Raw genomic sequence first — 26,139 nt, 5'->3', positions numbered from 1 at the left:
GAGACAGACAGACAGACAGAGACACATAGAGAAGAGAGAGAGAGTGTGTGTGTGTGTGAGAGAGAGAGAGAGAGAGAGAGAGAGAGAGAGAGAGAGAGAGAGAGAGAGAGAGCGCGCAAGAGAGCATTCTGGGATGTCAGAGCAGATTCAAGGAAAAGGGTTTCTAAACCTGTGAGCCTCCTGGGATAACTTCAGGTTATTATGGACAGGTGTCTGTGGGTTTGAAGGGTTTCCTAGGTGATGTCAGAAGGGAGGGGGGAAGAAAGAGCTGTCATCTCATTGACTATTCCTCCCCTCAACCCCCAAAAGGGAAAGAGGAATGTACATGGCTGGTACTACCCTGGGGCCCAGAAATGTTGCAAAGGGAGGATCTGAGGAATAAAAAGGGCTTTCAGTGATATTAATATGTCTCCCTGTCCTTGTCTCACTGTTTCCCTCCACCTTTCCCCCTTTGTTCTCACTTTTATTTTCTTCCTCTCTCTACTCTTGGATTCCTTTGTTCTACTATCTTCTACCTTTATTTTCTCCTCCTCCCATCTTCTGTCCCTCTTTTCTCCCCATTCTCCATCCTGCCTTGATCCCCTCTTGTCTTGAGCAGGGACTTGACCCATTCCGATTCGGAGTCCTCCCTCCACACGAGTGACCGCCCTCGATTCACCCAGCTGGCTGCCAAGCCCCAACAGCTGACCCGAGCCATGGATGAAGCCCTGTATGCCCCAACCTCCAATGGCAGCCATCGACTGGCAGAGGCAGCCCTGGGGGGAACTCTAGCAGAGAAGCTGCCTGAGAGTCCCGCCCTGGTCAAGAAAGCACTGTACCTGCAGAATCATGGTCTAGAAAAGGCCTATAGTGTTGGGGAGCTGGGCCCTATAGGGCTGGGGGGAGTAGGGCCCCTACATTCAGATTCCTCACGTTCTCACAGTCCCAGCTCCCCTGAGCCAGACACACCATCACCTGTGGGAGATAGCCGGGCTCACCATGGCCGCAACACGCGTATCCCCCAACTGGCAGGCAAGAAGCATGCTGGTGAGGAGGACAGTGGCTCCACAGGTGAAGAGACAGACTCAGGCCAGGGCAAGAAGAAGTTCCCACTCAAAATCTTCAAAAAGCCCAAGAAGTAGCTGGACCAGGGCTGGCTTTGGTGGGAAGAAACCTCTACCCTCCCTCTCCTTCAAGGGACCCACCCATGGCCTGGACTGGGGAAGGTGGGGGTCTTGAGGACCTGGGGTACTATTAATACCTGGCTCATTCTCTCTGTACCCCTCCCTTCCCCCTATGAAAGAGGGGCCCTTCCACCTTATTTATTTACTGACCACCACCTGCCCTGTTTGGACCTCCATAAGCTCTTCCTGCTCTAGCATCTTCATCCCTGCTTCACAGTGCATGATTTACCCCTGCAACCACCATCTCAGCCCAGCCCACTCACCTTTGCAGGAGATCCTCAGTTCTGGTCTCCCTGTTTATTGGGCTTTTAGAAGTCTGTCTTGGTCTCCCCCTTTGCTCCTTGTTCTCCCCATTGCCACCAAGCCCCTAGCAACTAGGGTGAGGGAAAAAGATGCCTGATCCAAGGCCCAAGGTTCCACTGACCTCAGCAATGCTGGATAGAGCAGGCAGGGCAGGGCAGGGCAGGAATGAGGCCAGAGCTCTGTGGTTGGGGGGGGCTTTGATTTTGTTTCTTTTGGGAAAGAGAGCCTGGGGCCAACCCTGGCCCTAGTCTTAGTCTGGCTTTGGGGGCTTGGGGGTGGGGATGGGTAGGACAGCAATGAAGTAGACCTAGCCCTAGAGATCAGGTCTTTGGGGCTAGATCAGGAGCTATTTTAGGGGTGGGCAGCCATGGTGTTCCCCCTCCCAGGGCCAGCACTCTAGGCCACACTCCCCAATGGCCTAATGACTGCTTCCTATTCTGCCTGTTCTGTAGGGTAGGGGAAGAGAGGGTACTCATATTCCTCTTCCTCTCCTCCCCTCAACCTCAGATATTTAGTCTAGTCCAGGTACCAAGGTTGGAGTCTCAGTGATCCCTAAGCATCCTTCTAGTATTCTTGATCCCCTTTGTGCTGGGGACCTAGTCTAAGATAGGGGCTGGCAGGGACTCACATATGGGTATAGCCTGTAACAGGACTATGGGGGCAGGGGATAGGGTTGGGAGGGACTCTGGGCAAAGATGCTGTTGCTTTTGAACCAAAAAAAATTTTTTTCAAATTCCTGAATTTCCAAAGTGCCTGCAGCCATCCCCTCTTCTCCACTTCTCCAGTGCATGGTCCTTGGGCTCCCCTAGACTCTCTAGGCTCTGGGCCCAATCCTACTGTGCAGTCTAAGGTCTGTCTCCCACTCTAACCCCAGCCAGGCCTGGGGGAGGAGGCAGCTTATAAGAATAAAGGAAGGGAATAGAAACACCCTGTGTGTGTCCCACTTCCTACTTCAGGTAGCACCCCCTCCCCCAGCTCTCTGGAGGGGCTGTGAATAATAGCTCCCAGTTTTGCCTCTTTCTCTAGAGACCCCCATCCCAGGGCCATGGGGGCAGGGCAGCTGGGTGCTGCAGGCCACAGTGGGCTGGCCCCCCTAACCCTCATCCCTATCCCAATGGATTTTTCTGTTATTTCATAAGACAAGTCTAATAAAGCATGTAGGAGATTTTATCTTCTTGGTTTTGGCTCCCATTACTCTGCCTACCTGCTTCCTGGGTCGTGGAAATTGTCTGTGGCTAGATCTGGAGACAAGAATGAGAAGTCTCTGTGGTTATATTCTGTTTCTCCCCATTTCCAAGAAGAACATGTGGAAACCAGTAAGGGGAGCCAAGACATGAAGGGCATTAAGGACAACAGTCACCACCACCCTATTCCAAAGCCTGAAAGGAGAATCGAGTATGGAGTAGAGATCCAAAATGGTGTGCATAGGAAGTTGCTTTTGATGCTTGCAAAGTTCTATAAAAAAAAAGGTCCAAGATGGAAGGGCATATGTCAGTGGAAATAAGGGTGATTTTAAAAAATCAAAGGATCCTAGAGCCAACTCCTAAATAAATAGGAATGTTGTCATTGGGAGAATGAGGGTCCTGAAATGTGAGACTTTGGGCAGGAGTTATCAAAAGGAATAAGGGTATTTAAAATATATGACAGACATCAGACAAACCATGCAGAGTTATTTATTAGTAATAACTTTTCCAAATAATATTTACAAAGCACTTTAATAACTGTTAGATAGTATAAATGCTATCTGCATTTTGTAAGTGAAGAACTGGTCAGGGCTACACAGAAATCCAAGTCCAAATTAAGTGCTCTTTGCACTGCCCCACAATACCTCTCAAATCCCTACACATTCCCTGAGGGGACACATAGGAAACCATAAGAACCAGAAGCAGGGTCAGCATAGCCCCAAAGATGGTCTATCAAATGAAAGAAAGGATACTGTAGAAAGCATTGACAAATTGGGCTCTGCCAGATGTGGCAAAATATTTGGGGTTTCAGTAGCTCTTATATAAGGGCTTTAACAAGTCAGATTGCTGAAAAGATTCCTTTGACCTCTATTTCCATGAAGGATCTATAGATAGATTCCAAAGGCAGAAAAATTTAAAAATGCTAACAGCATCTAAGCTCACTTAAAGAAAGACCACCTCAAGCACCCCATCTCTCCAGGTTCAAAGCACTATATGAGACAGCAACTACTCAAAACTAGAACTCGGTAACCCTTACCAGCCAATCCAAGGATCATTTAAAGTCATGATCAAATAAGCTACAAGGTTCCCCTAGGCACACAGAAAACACTCTCCCACAGGTTACCACATCATCCAATGGAGTAACCAGGGCAACTCAGGTTTTCAAAGCATCTCCAACTGGCGCCTCTTGGGCTTCTGACATCAGGTAGGCTAATGTGCTCAGATAAATGTCCTTGAGTTGCAAGCTTCTTTGTTTTCTTCACTGGGGCCCTTGGCTAATTTAACCTGCATCACTGGTCTGTCTCTGTTTCCTTTTGCTGATAAATCCTGTTGCCATCTACTGTCATCTTTGCTGAACTGTAACTATGGCTATAGCTTTTAGTGAGGTATCAGGTCTTTTTGGCACATTGCCTCCCTAGCTCTTTTGTGATTAAATATCTAGCCCGGCCATTCTTAACCCTCTTACTTAGGTTATCTCGGTTTAAATCAGGAATTCTTAACTTTTTTAGTGTCATGAACCCCTTTGACATTCTGGTGAAGAAATTTTAGTGTCTGGATCCCATTTCAGAATAATGTTTCTAAATGTATAAAATAGAGGTTTACCAAGTAAACCAATTATATTGAATTTTTTAGTTATGAAAATATTTTTAAGATGTCATAAACTCCAATATCCTGGTTTAAATATCTGAGTTACAATCAGAAAATTCCTTAATAATACCCCTAAGGAACTGGGTAGAACTGTGGTAAGGAATTCTCCTTTCAAACTCTATCATGTTTCATTCAAATCACTAAGCTGAATCCATACAAATCATCTCAAAAGCAAAATTAAAGGAGGCTGGGCAAAACCGGCAACCTTTGTTCTACCCTGCCCCCAACCTCCGCAAACAAACTCCACATCTGTAAAGGTAAGGCTCCATTGATTATCTTAGTGACTTAAAAAGTTATTGTCTTTCTGGCCTCAGACACTTCCCAGCTGTGTAACCCTGGGCAAGTCACTTAACCCTCATTGCCTAGCCCTTACCACTCTTCTGATTGATTCCAAGAGGGAAGGTAAGGGTTTTAAAAAAAAAAAAAAGTTATAAAAGGTGTACTTTATTAGTAAGAACACTTCTTGATTGAATGGGTCAAGAAAAATTTAATGTAAACAGTGTTTGAATCCCTGAAACAATCAAGAAGTTGCATGAGAGATTTGGTCACACTTAAGAATTAGCATAAAAGAAATCTCTCAAAACAGTGATACAGAGATACAGAGGGTCTGAATTCAAAAAGTCTGCATGACCTTTCAGCATACCTCTAAGGAGTAAAGTAGGACTGCTACAAGGAAAGTCTTGGCTTGTTGAAACATCCTGAAAGATCCTGAATGAAGGAAATCTTGCAAAAAGAACAGCCCTTTCCCCAACTTCTCATCCTAGGGCTTGTCTATCCACAGATATTATGGCATGTTCTATTTTATTTTCAGTAAATTGAATTTTGCTTCAACCACAAAAAAGGCCAGGGATTAACTAGAGACAGATATAAATCTAAAGGTAGGCAGAGAACCCAGGCTCTGCCTAAATGAGAAGAATTTTCCTAACTGGGGGCTCAGAGTAATTGTGATTAATAATTTCTTGCTTAACATAAACTACTTAAAGTTTAAAAGGAGAAAACTATATTCAGTGCTTTTTGTTGTTGTTGTATGGTCTTTTTACTCATCTTTGATTCTTCATGACCCTATTTGTTGTCTTTTTTTTTTTTTTTTTGGCAAAGATCATGGAGTGGTTTGCCATTTCCTTCTCCAGCTCATTTTACAAATAGGGAACTGAGGCCAACAGGATTAAGTGACTTGCCCAAGATCACATAACTAGTGTTTGAGGCTTGATTTGAACTCTCAGACATGAGCCTTCCTAACTCCAGGCCTGGCATTCTATTGAGTACACTGCCTAGCTGTTCTATAGATGAAGAACTGAGGCAAACATGGTTAAATTACTTGCCCAGAGTCACCATAGGAATTATTGTTACTCTGAGCCATAAACCAAGCTAATTATTGTAACAGGGTGTTACATATATAAATCTGAATTATTACTCAGAGTCAATGTTTTAGAGTAAGGTGGTGTAATGGAAAACACTAGATTAGGAATACATGAATTTGAATCCCAATTGCTTCTTACTAACAGTATTATGATCTTTGAAAAATCTTTTCTTCCCTGGCCTCCAGTTTTCCTCTCTGTTAAAAAAAAAGGGGGGGGGGGAATTGTTGAATTAGATTACCTTCAAGCACTTCTCCACTTATAAATTGGAGAACTTGGCAGAATCTTGCTATTTTTTTCTAAATGGCAATGAAATAAAACAATCTGAAAAGACTAGAACAATATAGGTAAAGAAATTAGCACTGATTATATCAAAGTAGAAGGGGAGTTCGTTTTTTTTTATAGTGTATAAATATAGTTGACCTATATTTTTTTTAAAAAAATGTCTAAGCAGAAGAGAAAGTATCATGTCCTGAAAGAAAAAAAGGGAAGTGGAGGAAAATATAACCCTCTCATAATTTTAAATGTGAAAAGATTTAACAATTTAATATAATGAAAAGATTGACAAATTGAATAAAAAAACAATTCTACAAGCCACAATTATGCTTTAATAAGGGACAGAAGTTATAGGGGCAAATGATACAGAAAGTACAGAGACATAACAAAAAGTAGTACAGGGGTGTTTACTCTGAAAAAAACACAGAACTATTAAATAGTCAGAAAAGCCACTCTTTAATTGAGGACAGGGGTCACAGGGCTGAGTAGGCCCCTACACAGAGCTGCGCACTACAGGCCTACAAGAGTCTGAGGATTGAACTCAGGATGTTCTGGGCCCTGGCCCCTGGGAGTGCCACTGTGATAGATGATGACTCCACGGAACAAAAGAAATTGGGGAACCTATATAGTATTTGAGAAGATCATAGGCATTACTATAATGACAGGATACAATTGAGCTTGGGAAAGGAATCATAGCCAGAGGCCAGGGTCTAAGGGAAGGGATTACTTAGAATGGATACTATAAGGATGGTCCCTGTCCAAGTGTGTCTTCCTGGGAAAGGGTCTCTGATACAGTGGGGAAGACTACCTAAGACAAAAGGGTCTTTACCGTAGGGTCCATTATTCAGTCTGAAACTGCTAGCCTGAAATTCCCTTCAAGGTGGATTCTCACAACAGGGAACAAGTCTAAGCTTTGGGGTCTCCAACTTACAAGCTAGTCCTAAAACTTGGGGTTCATCAGGCCACAAGTTTTGGGTCTCTAGATTCCAGGGGCAGATAGTATAAGGACAGAGTTTAGGATGGTGAAGGAAGGCAGGCAGTGTGAGGAAGAGGATAGAGAAGGAATGAGTCACTTTTGTATCTGAGGTTTGGAGTTTGGAGCACTGAAGCAGCATGAATACTTAAGACTTTTGAAAGAGTTTGGGGGACAGGATTTGAGATCTCATTTTTAAAGGGTTTTATGGGGAACAGACTAACTTATCTATGCCACCTGTTTATTAATATATCCAAATCATTTAGAAGTTGTGAGGAAAACTTTAAGGTTAACATATTCACATCATATCAGGGTTATCAGCACCATTTGGTGTTCCCCTGGTCTTATTGCAAATGTCTGAAACTTGTCTGAGATTTACATATTATAGAGCAAAAAGCTCTGACAGCAAAGCCTAGATGGCTTCCACTAACTCAGCATATATTACCAGGATGTGATTTTTGATTAATGCATGAAAGAAATTGTAAAGTATGCTCCTTTGATCTTTGGGATAGTTTACATGCAAATTATAGGTTTCCCCCTTTCAATCTCACTTCCTTCTATTGCTACTTTATACCAGCTACTTATAAACTTACTATACCAATTAGAAAAAGGGGTGCAGAGTGTTGTGGGAAAACAAAGGTAGGTTCTTGCCCAAAGAATTGGACGTTCAGACTCTGTTCATCTGAAGGCATGATATGATAGTGTGGCCAGGGCAATGGAAGTAGCCAGGGAATGGAATTGCCCTTGCAGTGACAGAATAGCAATTGCAGAGATTAAAGTTGATAGATTTATTGAGAGTCTGGGTGGTTGCTACTTTCTATTCTTGGAAATTCTGCCTTTTCTCAGAATGTCCCTTCCCTAGGTGTTCCAGGTGTTTCAGGCTAAAGACCTGGAAAATGGACATTGAGGAAATGGGTACACTTTAAGGTGGAGGTATGTTTTAAGGAACTACATGTCATAACATAAACTTTAGGAACAAAAAAGAGAAAGGGGGAAAGTGTTGGTTTGGGGAGTAATTGCAAAGACATCCACCCACCCACCCAAGTGCACATGTTAGGTTCCCTCCTGTGTCCTGTTTAACATTACCTGTCAACCACAGAGATAGCTCAGGTGCCCTCCTCTACAGACTTGGAAGGTTAGGCAAGTCCTTACTGGATGGGTGGAAGGCACAGGGAAAACACAGGGTGGCATACTTTTCTGCATTCTATTTTGCAATATTTGCTAACTGGTAAAAAGCATGGGATGGAAAAACACACAGTCCCATCTCCATCACTATCTATCCCTATCAAGGGGAAGCAGACAAGATAAAAATTTTAACACAAGGTAAAACAAGAAGACATAGACAATAACACAATGTTACATGAGACTTCAATAACTCTGAGACTTCAATAACCCTCTCTCAGTTTTGATTAAGTCTAATAGATAAAAGGGGAAAATATGGAACTAAAGCTGCTGGAGAAACTAGAGTTAAAAGACTTATGGTGTCTTCTAAATGGGACTGCAAAGAATATACATATTTCTCATTTCACATGAAACTTCTATGGAAATTTTCCACATACTGGGCGTAGATTCAGAAATAGTTAATAATACATCCTTTTTGGACCACAATGCAATAGAAATAGACATTGGTTCAGGGCCACAAACAAAAGATAAAACCTCAAATGGAGATTTAATGAAATCCCAAATAATGAATGGGTTGAAGAAAAAAAATCATAGAAACAATAATTATTTGAAAGAAAATTATAATGATGAAACAAAACACCTAAAATTCTGGGCTACAGGGGCAGCTGGGTAGTTCAGTGGATTGAGTCAGGCCTAGAGACAGGAGGTCCTAGGTTCAAATCCGGCTTCAGACACTTCCCAGCTGTATGACCCTGGGCAAGTCACTTGACCCCCATTGCCCACCCTTACCACTCTTTCACCTATGAGCCAATTCACAGAAGTTAAGGGTTAAAAAAAAAAATTTCTGGGCTACAGCTAAAGTAGTTCTTTTTTTTTTTTTTTTTTTTTAAAACCCTTACCTTCCATCTTGGAGTCAATACCGTGTATTGGCTCCAAGGCAGCAGAGTGGTAGGCAGTGGGGGATCAAGTGACTTGCCCAGGGTCACACAGCTGGGAAGTGTCTGAGGTCAGAATTGAACCTAGGACCTTCAGTCTCTAGGCCTGGCTCTCAATCCACTACCCAGCTGCCCCTGCTAAAGTAGTTCTTAGGGGAAGAAACATTATCTTTACTAACAAAATAGAAAAAGATGGGATGGGGATTAATGAACTGAATATGCATTTTAAAATTAAAAAGCCTAGAAATAAACAGACTTAAACATAAAAAGGGAGATATTAAAAATTAGAAGAGAAATAAATTTGAAAGAAAAAAACCCCACAGAAATAATAAAAATAAAAGCTGGTTTTAAAAAAAAGTAATACAATTCATAAACCTTTAGCTAATCTAGCTAAAAGGAGAGAAGGAAATCAAATCAATAAAATATCAAATGAGCAACTTGAAATAATTACAAAACCAGAAAAAAGAAAAAAGAATAATCAGAAATATTTTCTACATAGTTAAATGTTTTAAAAAATTGAAAACCCAAAAGAAATAGAGAAATATCTTCAAACATACAAAAAAAGCCAACTATATGAAGACCAGATAGAAATAATAAATAGCTTAATCTCAGAAAATAAAACAGCTATAAAGAAACTACTAAGGAAAAAAACTTTTAAAGAACAATTTATATCCATATTTCACAAATTATTTTCAAAAATGGAAAAAGCATCCTACCAGAATTTCTTTATGAGATAAATATAATCTTAATATATAAAGCAGAGAAAGATAAAACATAGGAAACTATAGTCAAATATCATTAATGGATATCTACTAAAAAAAAAATTTTTTTTTTAACCCTTACCATCCACATTAGAATCAATACTGTGTAATTGGTTCCAAGGCAGAAGAGTGGTAAGGGCTAGGCAATGGGGGTTAAGTGACTTGCTCGGGGTCACACAGCTAGAAGTGTCTGAGGCCAGATTTCAATCTAGGATCTTCAGTCTCTAGGCCTGGCTCTCAATCCACTGAGCCACACAGCTGCCTCCTCAGTTCAAAAATTTTAAACAAAATCTTGTCAGACTACAATGATTTACCTCAAAAATCATTATGTTATAAGATTAATACTAGAGATTAAAGGATGATTCAACATTAGAAAAATAATCCATAAAATTAATCATGTTAAAACCTCAAACATCCAAGACCACATGATCATCTCAATAAAAACAAAAGTCTTTGACAAAGTACAATACTCTTTTATGCGGAAACAAAAACAAAAACTACAAAGTATAAGCATAGGGGGGCCTTAAAAAAAATAAGCAACCCATATAAAGCATCTGTCTAAAACCAGAAGCAAGCTTGATATGCAATGGGGATACATTAAAACCTTTCTCAAAGGAATGAGGCAGTAAGAATGCCCACTCTTTCCACCATTACTTGATATATTGTAGTTCTGGAAATGCTAACGACAGTACTAAGGCAAGATAGAGATGGGTAAATAGGAGAGAAAACTATCCCTGTTTGCTGATGATATGATATTATACTTGGAAAATCCTAGGGAATCAGCAAAGATACTAATTGAGACAATTAATAGCTTTAGCAAAGCTGAAAGTTACAAAATAAATCCTCAAAAATAAATTGTATTTCTTTATAATAACAAAATCCAAGAAGCAATAGTGTAAGGAAAATCTTATTCTAAATAACTTGCTATTGTTTAGTTGTTTTCAATTGTGTCTGATTCTTTGTGACTTCATTTGGGGTTTTCTTGGCAAAAATCCTGTAGTGGTTTGCCATTTCCTTCTCCAGTTCACTTTACAGATGAGGAAGCTGAGGCAAACAGGGTGAAATGACTCGCCCAGGGTGACAGGTCCCAGGCCAGATTTGAACTCAGGCAGAGGAGTCTTCCGGACCCCGGGCCTGGAGCTCTAGAGATCCACTACACCACCTAGCTGCTCAATATGTACACATATTTAAATACACACGCACACAATTATATATGCTTATGTGTGCATATATGTTCATATATACGAACACACACATATACAGGATAATAAACTGGAGACCACCAAGGGTGGGAGAACACCAGTATCAAGATGACAAGGCGAAGCAAAGAGCGCCTGCGCGACGCTGCGCGGCTCAGGGGTGGGGGCCTTTCCAGGGAATTTTGGGATGGGATTTTGCCCATACTCAACATGGCTGAGAAGGCAGCTGGGAGGAGCGTCAGGAACCAGGCGCGCTTTCTGCGCGGGGCGAAGAGCAGGAGGGCCAAGCGCTTGCTCAGGGCACCCCGATCCTGGAGTGGCGGCGTCTGCGGATGACGTCACGAGGGGGAGGTGGTTCGGACGCGCGCTATTGTGCGTCCGGGTTGGCGGGAGCGGGAAGAGGATTCGGATCCCTTGTCTGGCGGCTGTCTCAGCTGCTTCTGTAGCGCCTCTGAGCTTACAGCTGCCCCAGCCCTGAACTCCCGCCCCGACCCCGGTCCTGGAGTCTAGCTGCTCCCCAACTTGGCCCCAGCTCCGTGTTCCGGCCTTGGACTCCACAGCTCAAGATTCCCGCCCGAAACCACTACCGGGCCCCAGCCGCTGCCGGGATGCATGTCATTAAACGAGGTGAGGTTTGGGGGATGGGGTAGGGGGGATCTTCAGGGGGATCCCAGTATGTCGAGTGGTGAGAAGGGGTGGATTCTTGAAAGTTTGGACCCGCTGGCGGGAGCGGCCGTTACTCCTGCCCTGCCCCTCAGCATTTCCCGCGCGGAGCCCGAGCCCGGCGGGGGAGGGGAGCAGGCCCCTTTGCTTATCTCTTGCCTTAGGTGGGTCCCCATTCTCCCCCCGGGGCATCTGCCAGCCTCCAGTCATCCCCCTCCCTCCTACTCCTTTCTCCTTTCCCTTCTCCTTCTTTCCCTCTGCCCCTCTCCACCCCTTCGCCCATTTCCCTTCACTGCATTGCTTAGCTCCAGTTTGTCTCATCTGCAATTCGTATATACTGGGTATATATTTTCAAATCACTTTCCTCTTTAGACTGTGATTTCTTCGAGGGCAGGCACTGGCTTTTGTGTCCCCAGGACTTAACCTGGCACACAGGAGGCATTTAATGACTTTCAAATCTGATTCACTTCTTTCCAGGCTCCTGGCAACCCATCTTTATTAATCATCAATTCAGCTCCACAAATGCTTCTTAAGAGACCATGTGCCCTGCTGCATTTGCTGTGCAGGGACTGTCAAATAATTAGCAAATATTCATTAAGCTCCTGTTGGATATCAGGCCTGACCTGGGAATACAGGAAAAAAAATTGTGTTTGTGGGTTACTCCTGCCTTCACAGTGCTTACTAGTGTGGGAATCTGTTGGTGAAAACCATCCAGCTAGTCACATCATGGGTTGAGAGTGTTGTTAGCCACAAAAAGAAGATATTTATTCCTTGAAATTTCCCTAATCACCTGATCAGCTTCATTCTTAAGATCATAGATCTAGATAGGGCAGGACATCAGAAGAGGGTTTTGAACCCAGGTTCTCTAATTCCAGAGCCAGCATTCTTGCTGTCATCTCCATGTTGTCTCCAGTAAACTCCTGTCAACACTACACTGTGACTTCAACAACCTTGTTGGTCTTAGATCCTTTGACCTCCATTTTACTTCTACTTTCCCTCAGTGAGGTGAGTGGGTTTGGAGTGTGAAGGACTTAAGTTGTAGTGTCTGGCAGAATAGGAATCTGCATGAATGTATAAAAATTACTTTACCTTTCTGGATCTATGTTTCACCATTTGTAAAATGAAGTAGTGACAAGGAGAAGCAAATATAAAGAAAAAGTTTCCAATAATTGTTAGGCAAAAAGAATAGGTTGCCTCAGGAGGTAGAAGGTTCCCTTCACTCAAGGCAAAAGAAGACCACTTTGATTATAATGTTTAGATATGGATTGAACAATATGGCTTCTTGAGAGTCCTTCTGTGACTATTAAGTACTTAATAAGTGAAAGGTCCTGTACTTGAGTGGACTACAAAGATAGAATATGGATCTTGCTTCAAGCATCTTACGATCTGGTTGATCTCTCCCTGGTTTCTGGATTGACTGTGAAGAAGTGGCTATCTGTCTTCTATATTTTCTCAATCTTATTCATTGGACTGTAAGCTCCTTAAGGATAGAGACTATCTTCTGCTCTTCCTGTCTTCCCAATGTTTAGTACCGTGCCTGGTACTAATACATGTTTATTGACTGATTGGTCTTTCAGAAGGTCAAGTGGGTTGTGGGTGCTTCAGGAAGAATGGAAAGGGAACCAATAACATCTCTACAGAGAAAGATGCTTACTAGAAGGGAAGATTCAGGATAATTTTTCTCAGTAAACATTTTCATTTCAGTAAGGAAGTGCTCAGAAAATTTAAAGGACCTTAGAGATCATCTAGTCAAAGCCTGACCTGTTGATCCTGCCTACTTGCCAAAACTTATGGGAGAACTAGGAAAAGATTATAAGGCTTTTTTCTAGTTGGAGGAACCAGGTGAACACTGGAAGAAGGCACAGATCCACAAGACAGTGTGTAAATTGAGTGTTGGATGATTCAGGCAAGGATTGATATGGCCAGATAAAGTGTCATGGAAGAGGGAGGACTTGAATGGTATTGAAGGTTAGGCCAGGTTGTGCAGAGCATTAAATGGAAAAAAGTAGACTTTCTATTTGATCCTGGAGGTGATTGGAAGCCACTGGAGCTCACTGAGTAGGGGCTGACATGATCAGACTTGTACTTAAGATCACTTTGGCAGCTGAGTAGAGGTTGGGCTGGAGTGGGGAGAGACATGAGGCAGGATTCAGAACATTGTAATAGTCCAGGTAGAGATGATGTGGACCAGCACCAAGGTGGTATTTATGTGAGTAGAAAGAAGGGAATATATAGAGGATGTCATAAAGGAAGAACTTTGGCAATGGATTGGTTATGACGTGATTGAGAGAAAGGAATTGAGGGTGACATTTAGGGAGTGAGCCTGGTTGTGCCTTCAGTAGTAATAGAAAGGTTGGAAAGAGGGGGGAGATTCTCGTGGGAGGAAGGAGTTTGAGATGTTTATGGGACATCCAGTTTGAGATGACCAAAAGGCATTTGGGGTGGATGATTAGCTCAACAGAGAGACTAGGGCTCATATATAGATATGAGAATTCTCTTCATAAGAGATGATAATTGAATTCATAAGAGTTGACGAAATAGTATAGAGAGAGAAGAGAAAGGGGCCCAAGACAGACTGTTGACAAGGAGATGGGAAATGGTTAGACAGTACATGATATAAGTGATTCGGCAAAGGAGACTGAGGAATGGTTAGACAAATGAGAGGAGAATCAGGAAAGTCTGATGTCACAAAAACCTATAGAGAATCGTATCCAAAAGAAGGTGATTAACAGTTTCAAATACTGCAGAGGTTAAGGATGATAAGGATTGAGGAAAGGCTGTTAAATGGGCTGTGCATTACAGGCTGAGATACAGTGTGAGCATATATACAGTGTGAGCACAGGTGGCAGTGAATATGCTCTGGGTGCGAATATTAAGAAGATCGGTATTACTAGAACAGAAGGTCATGTTTAGATCAGATATAGTAGATGACATAATGACAGTAGGTTTTTGAGTAATATGAAGAAGGAAATATTTAAAGTAGGTGTCAATGTTAGTATCATGCTATTGGTATTATCATTATAAAAGTACATTTTGCTGCTTGAAAACTATCAACAAATTTTCTTAAATAGGGAAAATTAATTTCAGGTGTGGGAGTGTAGATAGGAGTTCAGAGAGACTAGAAGTGGGAAGACTTGTAGTCTAGACAGGGAGTGAACTGAGTATGGCTTGAATTAGGGAATGGCATTTAGAATGGAAGGGAAAGGATGAGTGAGGTTAAAAAAAAAATTGTGTGTGTGTGGGAAAGTGGCTAACCACATAGCATGTGCTAACATGGCTTGTCTTCCAAAGTGCCTCCCTTTCCATTTCTCTCTCAGGTTGTCCTTGGATATCTGTATTTGAAGTCCTCATGATCTTCATGCTAATGAGATAGTATGTGAAGATACATAGAATTTATCCTTTACACACATTTGACTCTTCCTTAAAATGGACTATTCTAGCATGTCCTTTGTGGCTTATCAGTTTCAGTTTGTGTAGGATACAATGGCCATAACTGTTTGCATTCTTTCCTTTGGCGATCTAAATCATCTCCATATTTCATCTGTCATCTCTCACTTGCAAATATGCATATCCAGTCTTTATCTCTTTTCTGAGCTCTAGTCCTGCATCATATCATCATTTGTATTTTATTATCAAAGTTACAATACATTTCTTGACAGTGGATTAAGTGAGTAATATATACTTTGTTGAGAGGGCTGCTTGGGAACTTTCAACATTTTTTTTAGATAAGGACAATGAATATCAGCTATATATAGGGCTTGGATTAAGGGATGACAGTTGGAATGGAAGAGAACAGATGAGTAAAGAAATCTTAGGAAAACAAAAAGTGAAAACCTTCCCTATACTTGGATAAACCTCACAGGCATCTTGTTTCAGTGGAAAGACCCTTTACATTTGGAGTCAGTGCCACCCAAACTGGACTACTTCTTGTCTCCTAGATATCACCCATACCTTCTTATTTCTGTGCCTTATTTTATACTGTTCTTTATATCTGGAAGCTCTGAGGGCATAGAAGCACAGTACCTAGCAAATAGTAAGCATTTGTTGACTGACTACTGAATGCCCCTCTTTTCCTTTCTGTCTTATTGAATTCCTACCCATCCTTTAAGGTTTACACTTAGTAAGATTACCTTTCCTTCCTTTGATCTCATGTACCACTTTCTTTGTACTTTTTTTTTTTTTTACCATTCCAACTTGGGGGAGATCAGAGAACCTTTCCAGGAGAAAGTAGAATTTGAATGAATATATTTTTGTGATCATCACCCCTACTAGTCTGTTTCTTGAGGGCAAAGGCTTTGTTTTATTCAAACTCAAATCTTTTTCTCGGCTTCTAGGCCAGTGGTTTGTCCATTGAAGGTGTTTAATAAATGATTGTTGATTTTGATCTTGTTAGATTGACTAATATAATCACAGATTTCTCTTTCAAAAAAGAATATCCGCACTAAGGAAGCATCCTCTGAAGCTTGAAGGCAGCTTTAGAACAATTAAATGAAAATACTACTTTTTTAAAAATCTGTACGGTCTTTTAAACACTTATCTTCTGTCTTAGTATCAATTTTATGGCAGAAGAGTGGCAGGGGCTAGGCTTGTCCAGGGTCATATAGCTAGGAAATGTTTAAAACTGGATTTGAACCCAGATTCTCCCAACTCCAGACCTGTTACTTTATCCATTGTGCTATCTGGCTGCCCCCTTTTCATTGAATTGGTGAACACATGAAACTACTTTAGTAAATGGAACCAATTTTGAAAATAGAGGTTCACAAAGGGTTAAATAAATATGTGCATAATAGATACATGATGGAAAGGGAAGCTAGGGATATTTGAAGTATGCCCCCAACCTTGGCATTTGATGTTAGGAAGATGATTACAGTCTTGTACAAACTTCTTAGCCCTTTTGAAGACAGAATTCTTAGTTGAATTGGACATGATGGTGACCTAAGGAACTAGGATCACTGAATCTCATTGTTTATTTTGCAAAAAAGCATTTTATACATATGATTGAAAAATTAGCATATTTTAATTTTTGAAAATTATTGAAAATGTTAACATGAATTGTATATTTTAATTCTTTAGATGGCCGCCAGGAACGGGTCATGTTTGACAAGATTACCTCTAGAATTCAGAAGCTCTGCTATGGACTCAATATGGAATTTGTTGATCCTGTAAGTAAATATATTTTCAGTTTCTTCCTGAATTAGAATCTTTTATTCTCTTTGGTTGTATTTTTCTAGTGACTTTTTGAATATAAAACCTGAGTTTATTGTCTGAAACAAAGGACCAGGGAGTTTTTTTTTCTGACTCTAGAATTTCCATTATTTTTCTAAACCTGCACTGATTATTGAACACTAACTTTAGGCAGGGAGCCTCCTGACTTTCTTAATCTCTAGTTCTATTTGGTACTTTGGATTCAAAAATCTATCTTCTGTGATCTTGAATTACCTGCCCTCCTTCTATCATTACCACATAACTCTATAATACTGATTATGGCACCTATTTCCACCTTACCCTGTATATCATATGTCAAGCTATAAGGGTTGTGTCTTTATGGTTAATTTGTTAGGAAAAGATAATATAGAAATTTAAAAAATAATACACAAGATTAAGACATTGGTCTTTCTGATCAGAACTACTTATGAGTGGTAAGGGCTAGGCAATGAGGTTCAGTGACTTGTCTAGGGTCACAGTTAGGAAGTGTCTGAGGCCAGATTTGAACCTAGGGCTTCTGGTCTCTAGGTTTGGCAATCTAGAAATTCTGTTATCCATAGTTCTATGATGTTTATAGAGTGCTTCACAATAGTGCTGTGAAGTAGCTAGTACAAGTGTTATTCTGTAATTATAGAATTGAGTTTCTGTGGATAAATGATTTGCCTAACATAGCTAGTACCCATAGGATTCAATATTCTAACTCATATCTCCTAGTTCCCAATCTAGCACTCTTTCTACTAGATCCAAGTTTTCCACACTATTTTTAGCTATAGTTTCCTGGTCCTACCTTATTCTTTCATGATTCTGTTTTGACCCAGAGCATCTAGTCCCTTGGGGTCTCCAGAGAAAACCATCCTCCAGCTGATCTGGGATTTGCTTCCCTGGGTATTCTGGATGAAGCATATTTGTCTGGTGTATACTCCCAGGTTCACTCCTAGGCAATGAAGAATTCTCCTGATAGCATGGCAGGTTTTTGGTCCTTTCTCCATACTTCTTGGATCTGTGATTTCATTAGTATAGTTACTCCCTTCGCTAATTTAGATTATATCTCTTTTAGGATTTGGATGGTCTTTAAAAGTTGCTGTGAGATTTCTCTGCTTGTGATCAGCCTAGTGATTAAAGCATCTCAAGGATTCTCATAATATGCATCCAATCCAATATAAATTTATTAAACATCTGATAATGTACAAGGCACTGTGCTAATAAGCATTGAGGAACACAAAGTCAAAATAAAATAAACCAATACCCATGCTCAAGGAGCTTACATTCCCCTGAGTAGGAGGGAGGGATGTAGTGGTTACAGCATATAAACAGACAGGAATATATGGATAATTTGAGAAGGGAGAGCATTAACAACTATAGAAATAAGGAAAAGCCTTCAGGAGAAAGTGGTACATTAGATGAGTTTTTTCAGGGAACCAGGGATTCTGTGACATTGAGGTGAGGAGGAAGTGCATTTCAGACTCCCGGACAAGCCTATTCAAAGGCATAAAGGAGAGTAGATGATAGTTATCACATGATTAAGATTTTATCTCTCAGCTCAGAAACCAAACATGCCTTTTTTGAAGTACCAAAGGTGGTACTTTCATCACATATTTTACAGGTTTGTTGTGAGATTAATTGAGATGATACTGTCAATAAAGTGCTCTGTTCACAAAAAAAAAATGCTATGCAAATATGACCTACTACATTTTTATTCTCAATAGCTTTTGTCTTATTCTAATAAAAGATAGAGAACCTGTGATTTTGTTTCTCTAGGCCCAAATCACCATGAAAGTTATCCAAGGATTATACAGTGGGGTGACCACAGTGGAATTAGACACCTTGGCTGCTGAAACAGCTGCAACCTTGACCACCAAGCACCCAGATTATGCCATCTTAGCAGCCAGGATTGCTGTTTCTAATTTGCATAAAGAAACAAAGAAAGTGTTCAGTGGTGAGTCTGAGTTGGAAAATTAAGAGAATTTAGCATTCTCTGAAAATGGAAGGGAACTGGTAAGAACTGATTGTGAGTAAAAAACTACTTTCTGTTTTTGAAATACTACAGCTTATTATCTTGTTGCCAGTTCTCAATTCTTGACCTTTTCCCTTCCTCAAAAAGAAAAAACTCAAACCCCAAAGTGTCTTGAGTCTGTTAGCAGTTATAGGTTGTGGGGCTAAAAGGTGGAATAAATGGCATTTGACAACTATACATCACCTCCTTTTGTTATCCATCACCATTAATAAGCATTCCATTCTATCACAGTCATTTAAAAATATTAAGAAACTGAAACAAAGGAAAGCTATTTCACTGAGGCATGAGACAAGTTAAATTAAGTGAGTTTAGTGATCTGCAGGCCCTGAATTTCCAGGATATTGTTTAGGCCTTGAGTTATGCTCTTTTCCTTTTCTGTGGATCAGAATTCACATTTCAAGAGTGGCATTATTTGGTATATCTGTTTCTGAGAAAATCAGGCCAAGGTTCTGCTAAAAAAATAAGCAGTGTGGGGCAGCTGGGTAGCTCAGTGGAGTGAGAGTCAGGCCTAGAGACAGGAGGTCCTAGGTTCAAACCCAGCCTCAGCCACTTCCCAGCTGTGTGACCCTGGGCAAGTCACTTGACCCCCATTGCCCACCCTTACCTATGAGACAATACACTGAAGTACAAGGGTTTAAAAAAAAAAAATAAGCAGTGACCAGAAATTTATGAGGCCTTGGAAATAAGGAGGAAAAAATGAAGATATGTGGAGTTCTTAAATTGTTCCTTGCAAGGTTAAATTACTCTTTTTATTTCTTTTTTTTTTTTAGATGTGATGGAAGACCTTTATAACTACATAAATCCTTATAATGGCAAGCATTCTCCCATGGTGGCAAAATCAACCCTAGATATTGTCTTAGCAAATAAAGATGTAAGTTTCATGCTTTTCATGTGAAAAATTTTTTTACAATGTCTATGTATGGTGGTGTTATTGACTTGCCCACCTATTTGTTTACCGAGAGCATATTGAACACCTACTGGCAAACAGTGACTGATGTATGGGATGAAAAAGGGGGGATATGTTACATTTTTAAAAAGTTTAAGAGAATATATGTTAACGGTGCTATTATTTACCCTATCCTCTACAGCTAGATGTAAATACAATAGATTATATTATTAATAGCATTCAACATGTTTCAAAATGTTATATGAGTATTAGGGGGCATTTAAAAATGTTATATTAGTATTAGGGGGCAGGGAAAGGTCATATTTGCATATTGTCTGTTTTACTGATGGAATTAAGAGACCCGATTATCCTATTCTTTGTTTTTTATATTACTCTCAGTTGAAATTTTAATGTCTTCTCCATTATCCTGTCCAGTTGCTTTTCTGTATTCCAGTTCCCTTCCATAAGTAAATTTGAGGCCCTGGGAAGGGGAAAGTTTGTATGGGTCTTGGTAGCTTTTCTGTACTACCCTTAAATTCAACTTAACAGGCATTTATTAAATGTCTACTATGTGCAAGATACTATGCTGGGTATTGGGTTTTTAAGAATGTAAATGATGAGAATCCCAGTCTTAAAGGTTAACATTGCCCTGGGAAATGAGAAGATTTGGGGCATATTCACACAAACATATACATAATTACATGAAAAATATTTACAAGGGAAATTGAGAAGGGAGAGAATAGTAAAAATGGAGGGTAAGATAAGGCTTTAGGGAAGAAGCATCCCTTAAGCATTGGGAATGTCAGAGAAAGGAGAGTGAGTGAATTTTAATCAAGGAATGTGTACAAACAAATGTACCAGGACATATTTGCTTAGTTTATATATCTGTAAAATGAGAAGGTTGGACTAGATTATTCCTGGGAGTCCTTTTAAGCTCTAAGTCCCTCAAAGACTTTACTTTTATGTAATGGATATTTAGACTGCCTAATTAAGAGCCATTGGCTCTTATATAAAACTGTTAACTTCAGATAAGAGTTATTACTGGATACATACTAAGAATCTTATTATTTTTACCTTTAGGGAAGTTTATCTACAACTATTTGCCACGTATCCAGTACTACATTGAAGTTTGATCAAACTGTTGTTTTGACCACAAAGTTTTAGTGCAAAATTGGCAGCCGTCTATGCTTATTTTGTAGGGTATAGGAAAAGTAGAAGAATGAGAAGTTAGGTTCAAACAGTTATTTTGAATTTTAAGAAATAATATTTTTCAGCATGCTAAAATGAAATAAACTTTTGTATATATTGATACATGTCCAAGGCTTTACCAAATTTTAATCACTCTTTCTGGGTAGATTTTGAGACAAATCTGTGTTTATAGACAATAATGGAATATACCTAATTAGAAATTGTTTTTCTTTTTTTTTTCCTGTTTGTTGGATAAAACAAAGTGCCTGATTTTTTGAAAATTACTATTGGGAGAAAGTTTTAGAATCTTGAATTTATTCAGGTAATTTAATTCTGAACTTCTTTCCCAACAGCGTCTCAACTCTGCCATTATTTATGACCGAGATTTCTCTTATAACTACTTTGGCTTCAAGGTAAGAAATGCTTTGAAAAAAATTTTTTTCTGGTAGGAGTTAGGAGTGGGAAATTCTTAAAAGGGGCTAAGTTATTTAAAGAATTAGCAATAAAGAGGTGGGGTCCAATTTCATCTAGCTGGGATTTTTTACTCATTTTTTTCATTCAACATTTTTAAAGCACCTATTATTTTGCCATGTACTATTTTGTGAAATGGGCAGCACGTTGGTTTGAGTGTTGGTCCTGGAGTCAGGAAAATTTATCTTCCCGAGTTCAAATCAAGTCTCAGATACTTACTAGCTATGTGAACATGGGTAAGTCACTTAACCCTATTTGCCTCAGTATACTCATTGGAAAATGAACTGGAGAAGGAAGTGGCAAATTTTGCCAAGAAAACCCCAAATGGAGTCATCAAGAATTAGACAAAACTGAAACAACTGAACAATGTGGCGAAAAAGCCGCTTTAATTTTATTTTCTTTTTAATAGTTGAAGTGCAAAAGAGTTGAAGCTTGCCTTACAAACAGTGGTTTTATGTGTAGTATAGTGTAAGGGAAAGAGTCAGACCAGAAGCCAGGAGACCTCAGTTCTATTTCTGGCTTTGCCACTGACTTTGGGAGATCATTTTTCATCTCTAGGGTTGGTTTCCTCTTAAGATGATGATGTTGGTCTGGATGATCTCTTAGGTCCCTTTCAGCTATGATATTCTGTGAAGCCTTTGTTAAATCGTAATCTGAATGACTTATAATGAGTGCTTTGGCTTTTCTTTTAGACCTTAGAACGTTCCTATTTGTTGAAGATAAATGGAAAGGGTAAGAACTAAACATATTCTTGAGTGATTTGTTTTATCTTTGTGGTGTTGCATATTGAACTTTGAGCTCTTCAGCTTAAAAGGTCTATCTAAATGCTAAATATTCTTTAGGGTATGCATTTAAACAGTTGCCTTAGCTTTTCTCTTTTAAGTTTTTTTAAATTATATTTTGGTTTTTCTTTTTTGATTTCAACATCTGTTCCAAATTTGTTCTGGTGAGCTCTTATAACATGTAAGAATTGTTTCTTTTTCTTACCTTTAGTGGCTGAACGACCTCAGCACATGCTAATGAGAGTGTCTGTGGGGATTCACAAAGAGGACATTGATGCTGCTATTGAAACCTATAACCTTCTCTCGGAGAGATGGTTTACTCATGCCTCCCCCACCCTTTTTAATGCAGGCACCAACCGTCCCCAGCTTTCAAGGTATCCCTGTTGACTTAATGTTCTGAGAGTCTTCTGTCCTGGAGAGATAAACCTTGGCCTAACAAACTGGAACAGTTGTTCTTCATAGTATTTTTCAGAATATAAACAGTCATTATGATTACTTTAAATCTTAGAACTATGCCCCAAATGCTGGATTTGTGACAATATCTGCCTTTGTATTGAAAGGAACTCTTAGATGAGCAATAAATAGTTAGCTAGCAACATTTTTGTAGCATTGGCCTGAAGATTCTGGGAACCCCCAAAAAGAATTGGGACTGATCCTCAGGGCTAAGGAATTGTCTTAGCTGCAGAAAAATATATCACTATTAAGATGTGACTTTTGGCCTGATGTTTTTATTTCTTGGTCAAAAAGTTGGGTGCTTCATGCCTTTTCAAGAGATGTGTGTCTGCTCTACCATGGATCACATTGTTGCTTCCCTTAATGTTTTTCTTTAATTACCCTTTGAAAAAGTGGGGCAGGTACTTGGTATTGCAAACAAGCCAAATTAGTATGATCTTGCATGTCCATCATCTAATATGCCCTAGAGGCATAAAGGAAGTCGAAGGAGAAAAGAAAGTCAAGCTACTTTGCCTTACTTCAGGCTTCTGTGGCTTTTGTGGTAGGGGTTGGGGACTAATTGTGAGATAGATGGCTAGGAGTCAGGAGCACCTGAGTTCAAATCCTGTCTCTGACACTTATCCTCACTTTGCTTCAGGGAGCTCTCTAGACTTGATAGTTATAGACAGGTCTTTGTTGTCAGAGTTACCACATAGGGAATTCTTTCACATTAACAAAATCAAATCAAGGATTTTCCCATTAACTACTTCCATAACATAAGAAGGGAAGCAGAAAATGGGGTACTAGATGCTATGGAAAAGAGATATTATGAGCTAGGTGGCACAGTGGATAGAGTGCCAGGCCTGGAGTCAGGAGGACCTGGGTTCAAATATAGCCTCAGGCACTTCCTAGCTGGGTAACCCTGGGCATGCGACTGAACTCCATCTACCTAGCCCTTGCCTTTCTGTCTTAGTTTTAACTAAGACAGAAAGTAAAGGAGAGAGACAGAGACAGACACACACACACATACACACACACACACACACACACACACACACACACACACACAGACATAGAGGGAGAGGACGGAAACAAGTGGGATCTATTACTTTATAAATGCCAAAGGATAACTGTCCTCTTAAATAGCTTTATGATTTAGTTGAAATGGTCCAACTTAGGACACAAAAAGATAGAATAGATCCTAAACTGAGGGTTATCGACTCTCTAAGTATTTTGAGATATGAGAAGGTTTCATAGAGCTGGACTTAATGTTTACTTTGAAGCATATGTAAGGCTTTGGTCAATAGAGGAAAAGAGAAAAGGATATGGGAGAAGGACACAGAGTATAAGCAAGCTCTGAGGTGTGAGTGATCATAGTATATTCAGGAGAGTCAGAATCCTGGCCCTGATGTATTACAGAGGATCCAATAGGGAATAGTTGGAATGAAGTGAGGTAGAGAGTAGGTGTTTAGATTTAAGGAGGTCTTGAAAACCAGACTAAGAACTTGTGTAGAAGCAATAGGGAGCTTTTGCTTGCTTGCACAGACAAGAGAGCATGGTGAAAACATATTTTAGAAATATTAATTTAGGGATATTATATAGACATGGGTTGGCTGTGGAAGCAATATTGTATAATACAAAGGGCACTGGACTTGGAGCCAGGAACCCTGAACACCTAGGTGATGGGGGACATGCTTTAGTCTCTTTTGACTTTCAGTTTCTTTATCTGTAAAATTATGGTGATAACAGTTCTACTACTTACTAGGCCAGATTGTTAGGAAAGTGCTTGGTATTGTGTAATTAGAATTTTGTACCCTTGAAATACATTTCCCAGCATTCTTCTTTTGTCCTCACGTTATGTCCTTACATTTGGTAGATAAAAGTTTCTGTAAGTCCACCCCTGGCTCTCTCTTCTCCCGCTTTTGCAGGCCAGGAACATGCTCTTTACTTAGGCTATTACTTTCCTCTACTTCAAGTGATTATTAATAAATATTATAAAATATAATACTTGCAGTGATTGGATAATTAATTTTTAATCTTACATTTCACCTTAATACCTTAGATGTGTGAGTTGATATTAAATTGACAATTTGGTGGGTCTTTTTGTCAACTAATGAGTAGGAGTTGGTACCCGGTTGGAGAGGAAGTTGGAAGTATTATTTGGGGATGACAAAAGTGTCAGAAGACAATTTCTAGATTTGTCAGGCTTTGTCATTCTAGTAAATCTAGGGCTTAGGGTGAATCAAATCAATCTGGAAGTTTAAAATTTTTCTTTATAGTTCCTACTCTTAAACTCAATAAAGGTTATGGTTTCTTTAGAATACAAATTCTATTTTTTGAGTGCATTTTATCATTCTGTTTTGTCTTATCTCAGTAATATTTAATTTGCATGTTTGCTTTCTTGTAGTTGCTTCCTCCTGAGTATGAAAGATGACAGTATTGAAGGCATTTATGATACACTGAAGCAATGTGCATTGATTTCCAAGTCGGCTGGTGGAATTGGAGTTGCTGTGAGTTGTATCAGAGCTACTGGAAGTTACATTGCTGGGGTAAGTTTAGTTAAGATTTGAGTTGAAGAAAAGCATAATTTAGTGAAATCCAGGGGGTGTAGTATAAATCTGAAATAGTAAGGCACTTGGCCAGGAATTAAGAGACCCGAGTTTAGTCCCAACTGACTACTTGTGTAGCTTTGAACCATTTATTTTTCTTTAGGCCTTATATTTTCTTCCTCTGTAAAATGAGAGGATTGGAATAGATGACTTAAATGGTTCTTAGAGACTGCTAATGGCACAGTGGATAGAGTGCAGGACCTGGAGCCAGGAAGGCCTGAGTTCAAATCCAGCCTCTGTCACTTAACCTCTCTTTGCTTCACTTTTCTTAACTGTGAAATGGGGATAGTAGCATCACCTGTCTTGCAGGGTTGTTGTGAGGATGAAATAAGATATTTGTAAAAATACTTAACATAGTGCCTGGCACATGGTAGGCTTTCTACAAATGCTTATTGCCTTCCCCTTCCCTCCCTTTCTAGCTTTGACATCTTATAATACATTTTAGAATGAAATTTGGGTGAAGTGAGTTACCATTACTAGACTGATTCTCAGCAAAGTTGAGACATTCTTCATGAAATTTTCTACACGTTCAGTACCAATGTTTGATAAAAAACTTTTTTAAAATGCTGATTTAATTGAAACCAATGCCAACTTACACCTTAGTTTGAAACCTTAGTTCTGGGAACTGTAAAGAGAGATGTGCTTAGCTCTAACCTGTGAGAAAGGATGTTTCTTTTTCATTATCAGTAAACTCTTCACCAGCTGGTGGTGGCCAGTGGATGGGCCTCAAGTCAGAAAGACCTGAGTTCAAATGTGGTCCCAAACACTTACCGTATGACCCTGGACAAACTCACTTCACTGCTTTTTGCCTCAGTTTCCTCATCTGTAAAATGAGTGGAATAGTAGCATACACCTCTTAGAGTTAGTGTAAGGGTCAAGTGAGATAATATTTGTAAAAGAAAGTGCTTAGCGCAGTGCTTGGCAAATAATAAGAATTTAATAAATGCTTGTTACTTTCTTCCTCTGTT

General features: G+C 39.8%; 2 protein-coding genes across 4 annotated transcripts in view; both read left to right on the top strand.

Annotated features, from left to right (window-relative positions):
* STIM1 (stromal interaction molecule 1) overlaps positions 1-2,636 on the top strand; it is a 247,378-nt gene extending 244,742 nt beyond the window's left edge. For all 3 annotated transcript variants that reach the window (XM_044668081.1, XM_044668082.1, XM_044668083.1), the window contains one exon: positions 599-2,636. In XM_044668081.1, the coding sequence (XP_044524016.1) occupies positions 599-1,121 (523 nt within the window). In that variant the 3' untranslated portion in view covers positions 1,122-2,636. The remainder of the gene's footprint in view (positions 1-598) is intronic.
* Positions 2,637-11,529: 8,893 nt separating this feature from the next.
* The window catches only part of RRM1 (ribonucleotide reductase catalytic subunit M1), a 38,679-nt gene continuing 24,069 nt past the window's right edge, over positions 11,530-26,139 (top strand). Inside the window, exons 1-8 of the mRNA XM_044665968.1 lie at positions 11,530-11,548; positions 16,658-16,746; positions 18,548-18,725; positions 19,574-19,674; positions 21,231-21,290; positions 22,041-22,080; positions 22,342-22,504; positions 24,970-25,111. Coding sequence (XP_044521903.1) covers positions 11,530-11,548; positions 16,658-16,746; positions 18,548-18,725; positions 19,574-19,674; positions 21,231-21,290; positions 22,041-22,080; positions 22,342-22,504; positions 24,970-25,111 — 792 coding nt within the window. The remainder of the gene's footprint in view (positions 11,549-16,657; positions 16,747-18,547; positions 18,726-19,573; positions 19,675-21,230; positions 21,291-22,040; positions 22,081-22,341; positions 22,505-24,969; positions 25,112-26,139) is intronic.

The sequence above is a fragment of the Gracilinanus agilis genome, chromosome 3, assembly GCF_016433145.1.
Source record: "Gracilinanus agilis isolate LMUSP501 chromosome 3, AgileGrace, whole genome shotgun sequence".
Classification (NCBI taxonomy): domain Eukaryota; kingdom Metazoa; phylum Chordata; class Mammalia; order Didelphimorphia; family Didelphidae; genus Gracilinanus; species Gracilinanus agilis.
Note: the sequence above shows the minus strand (reverse complement) of the source record. Positions and strands in the feature narration are given on the sequence as shown.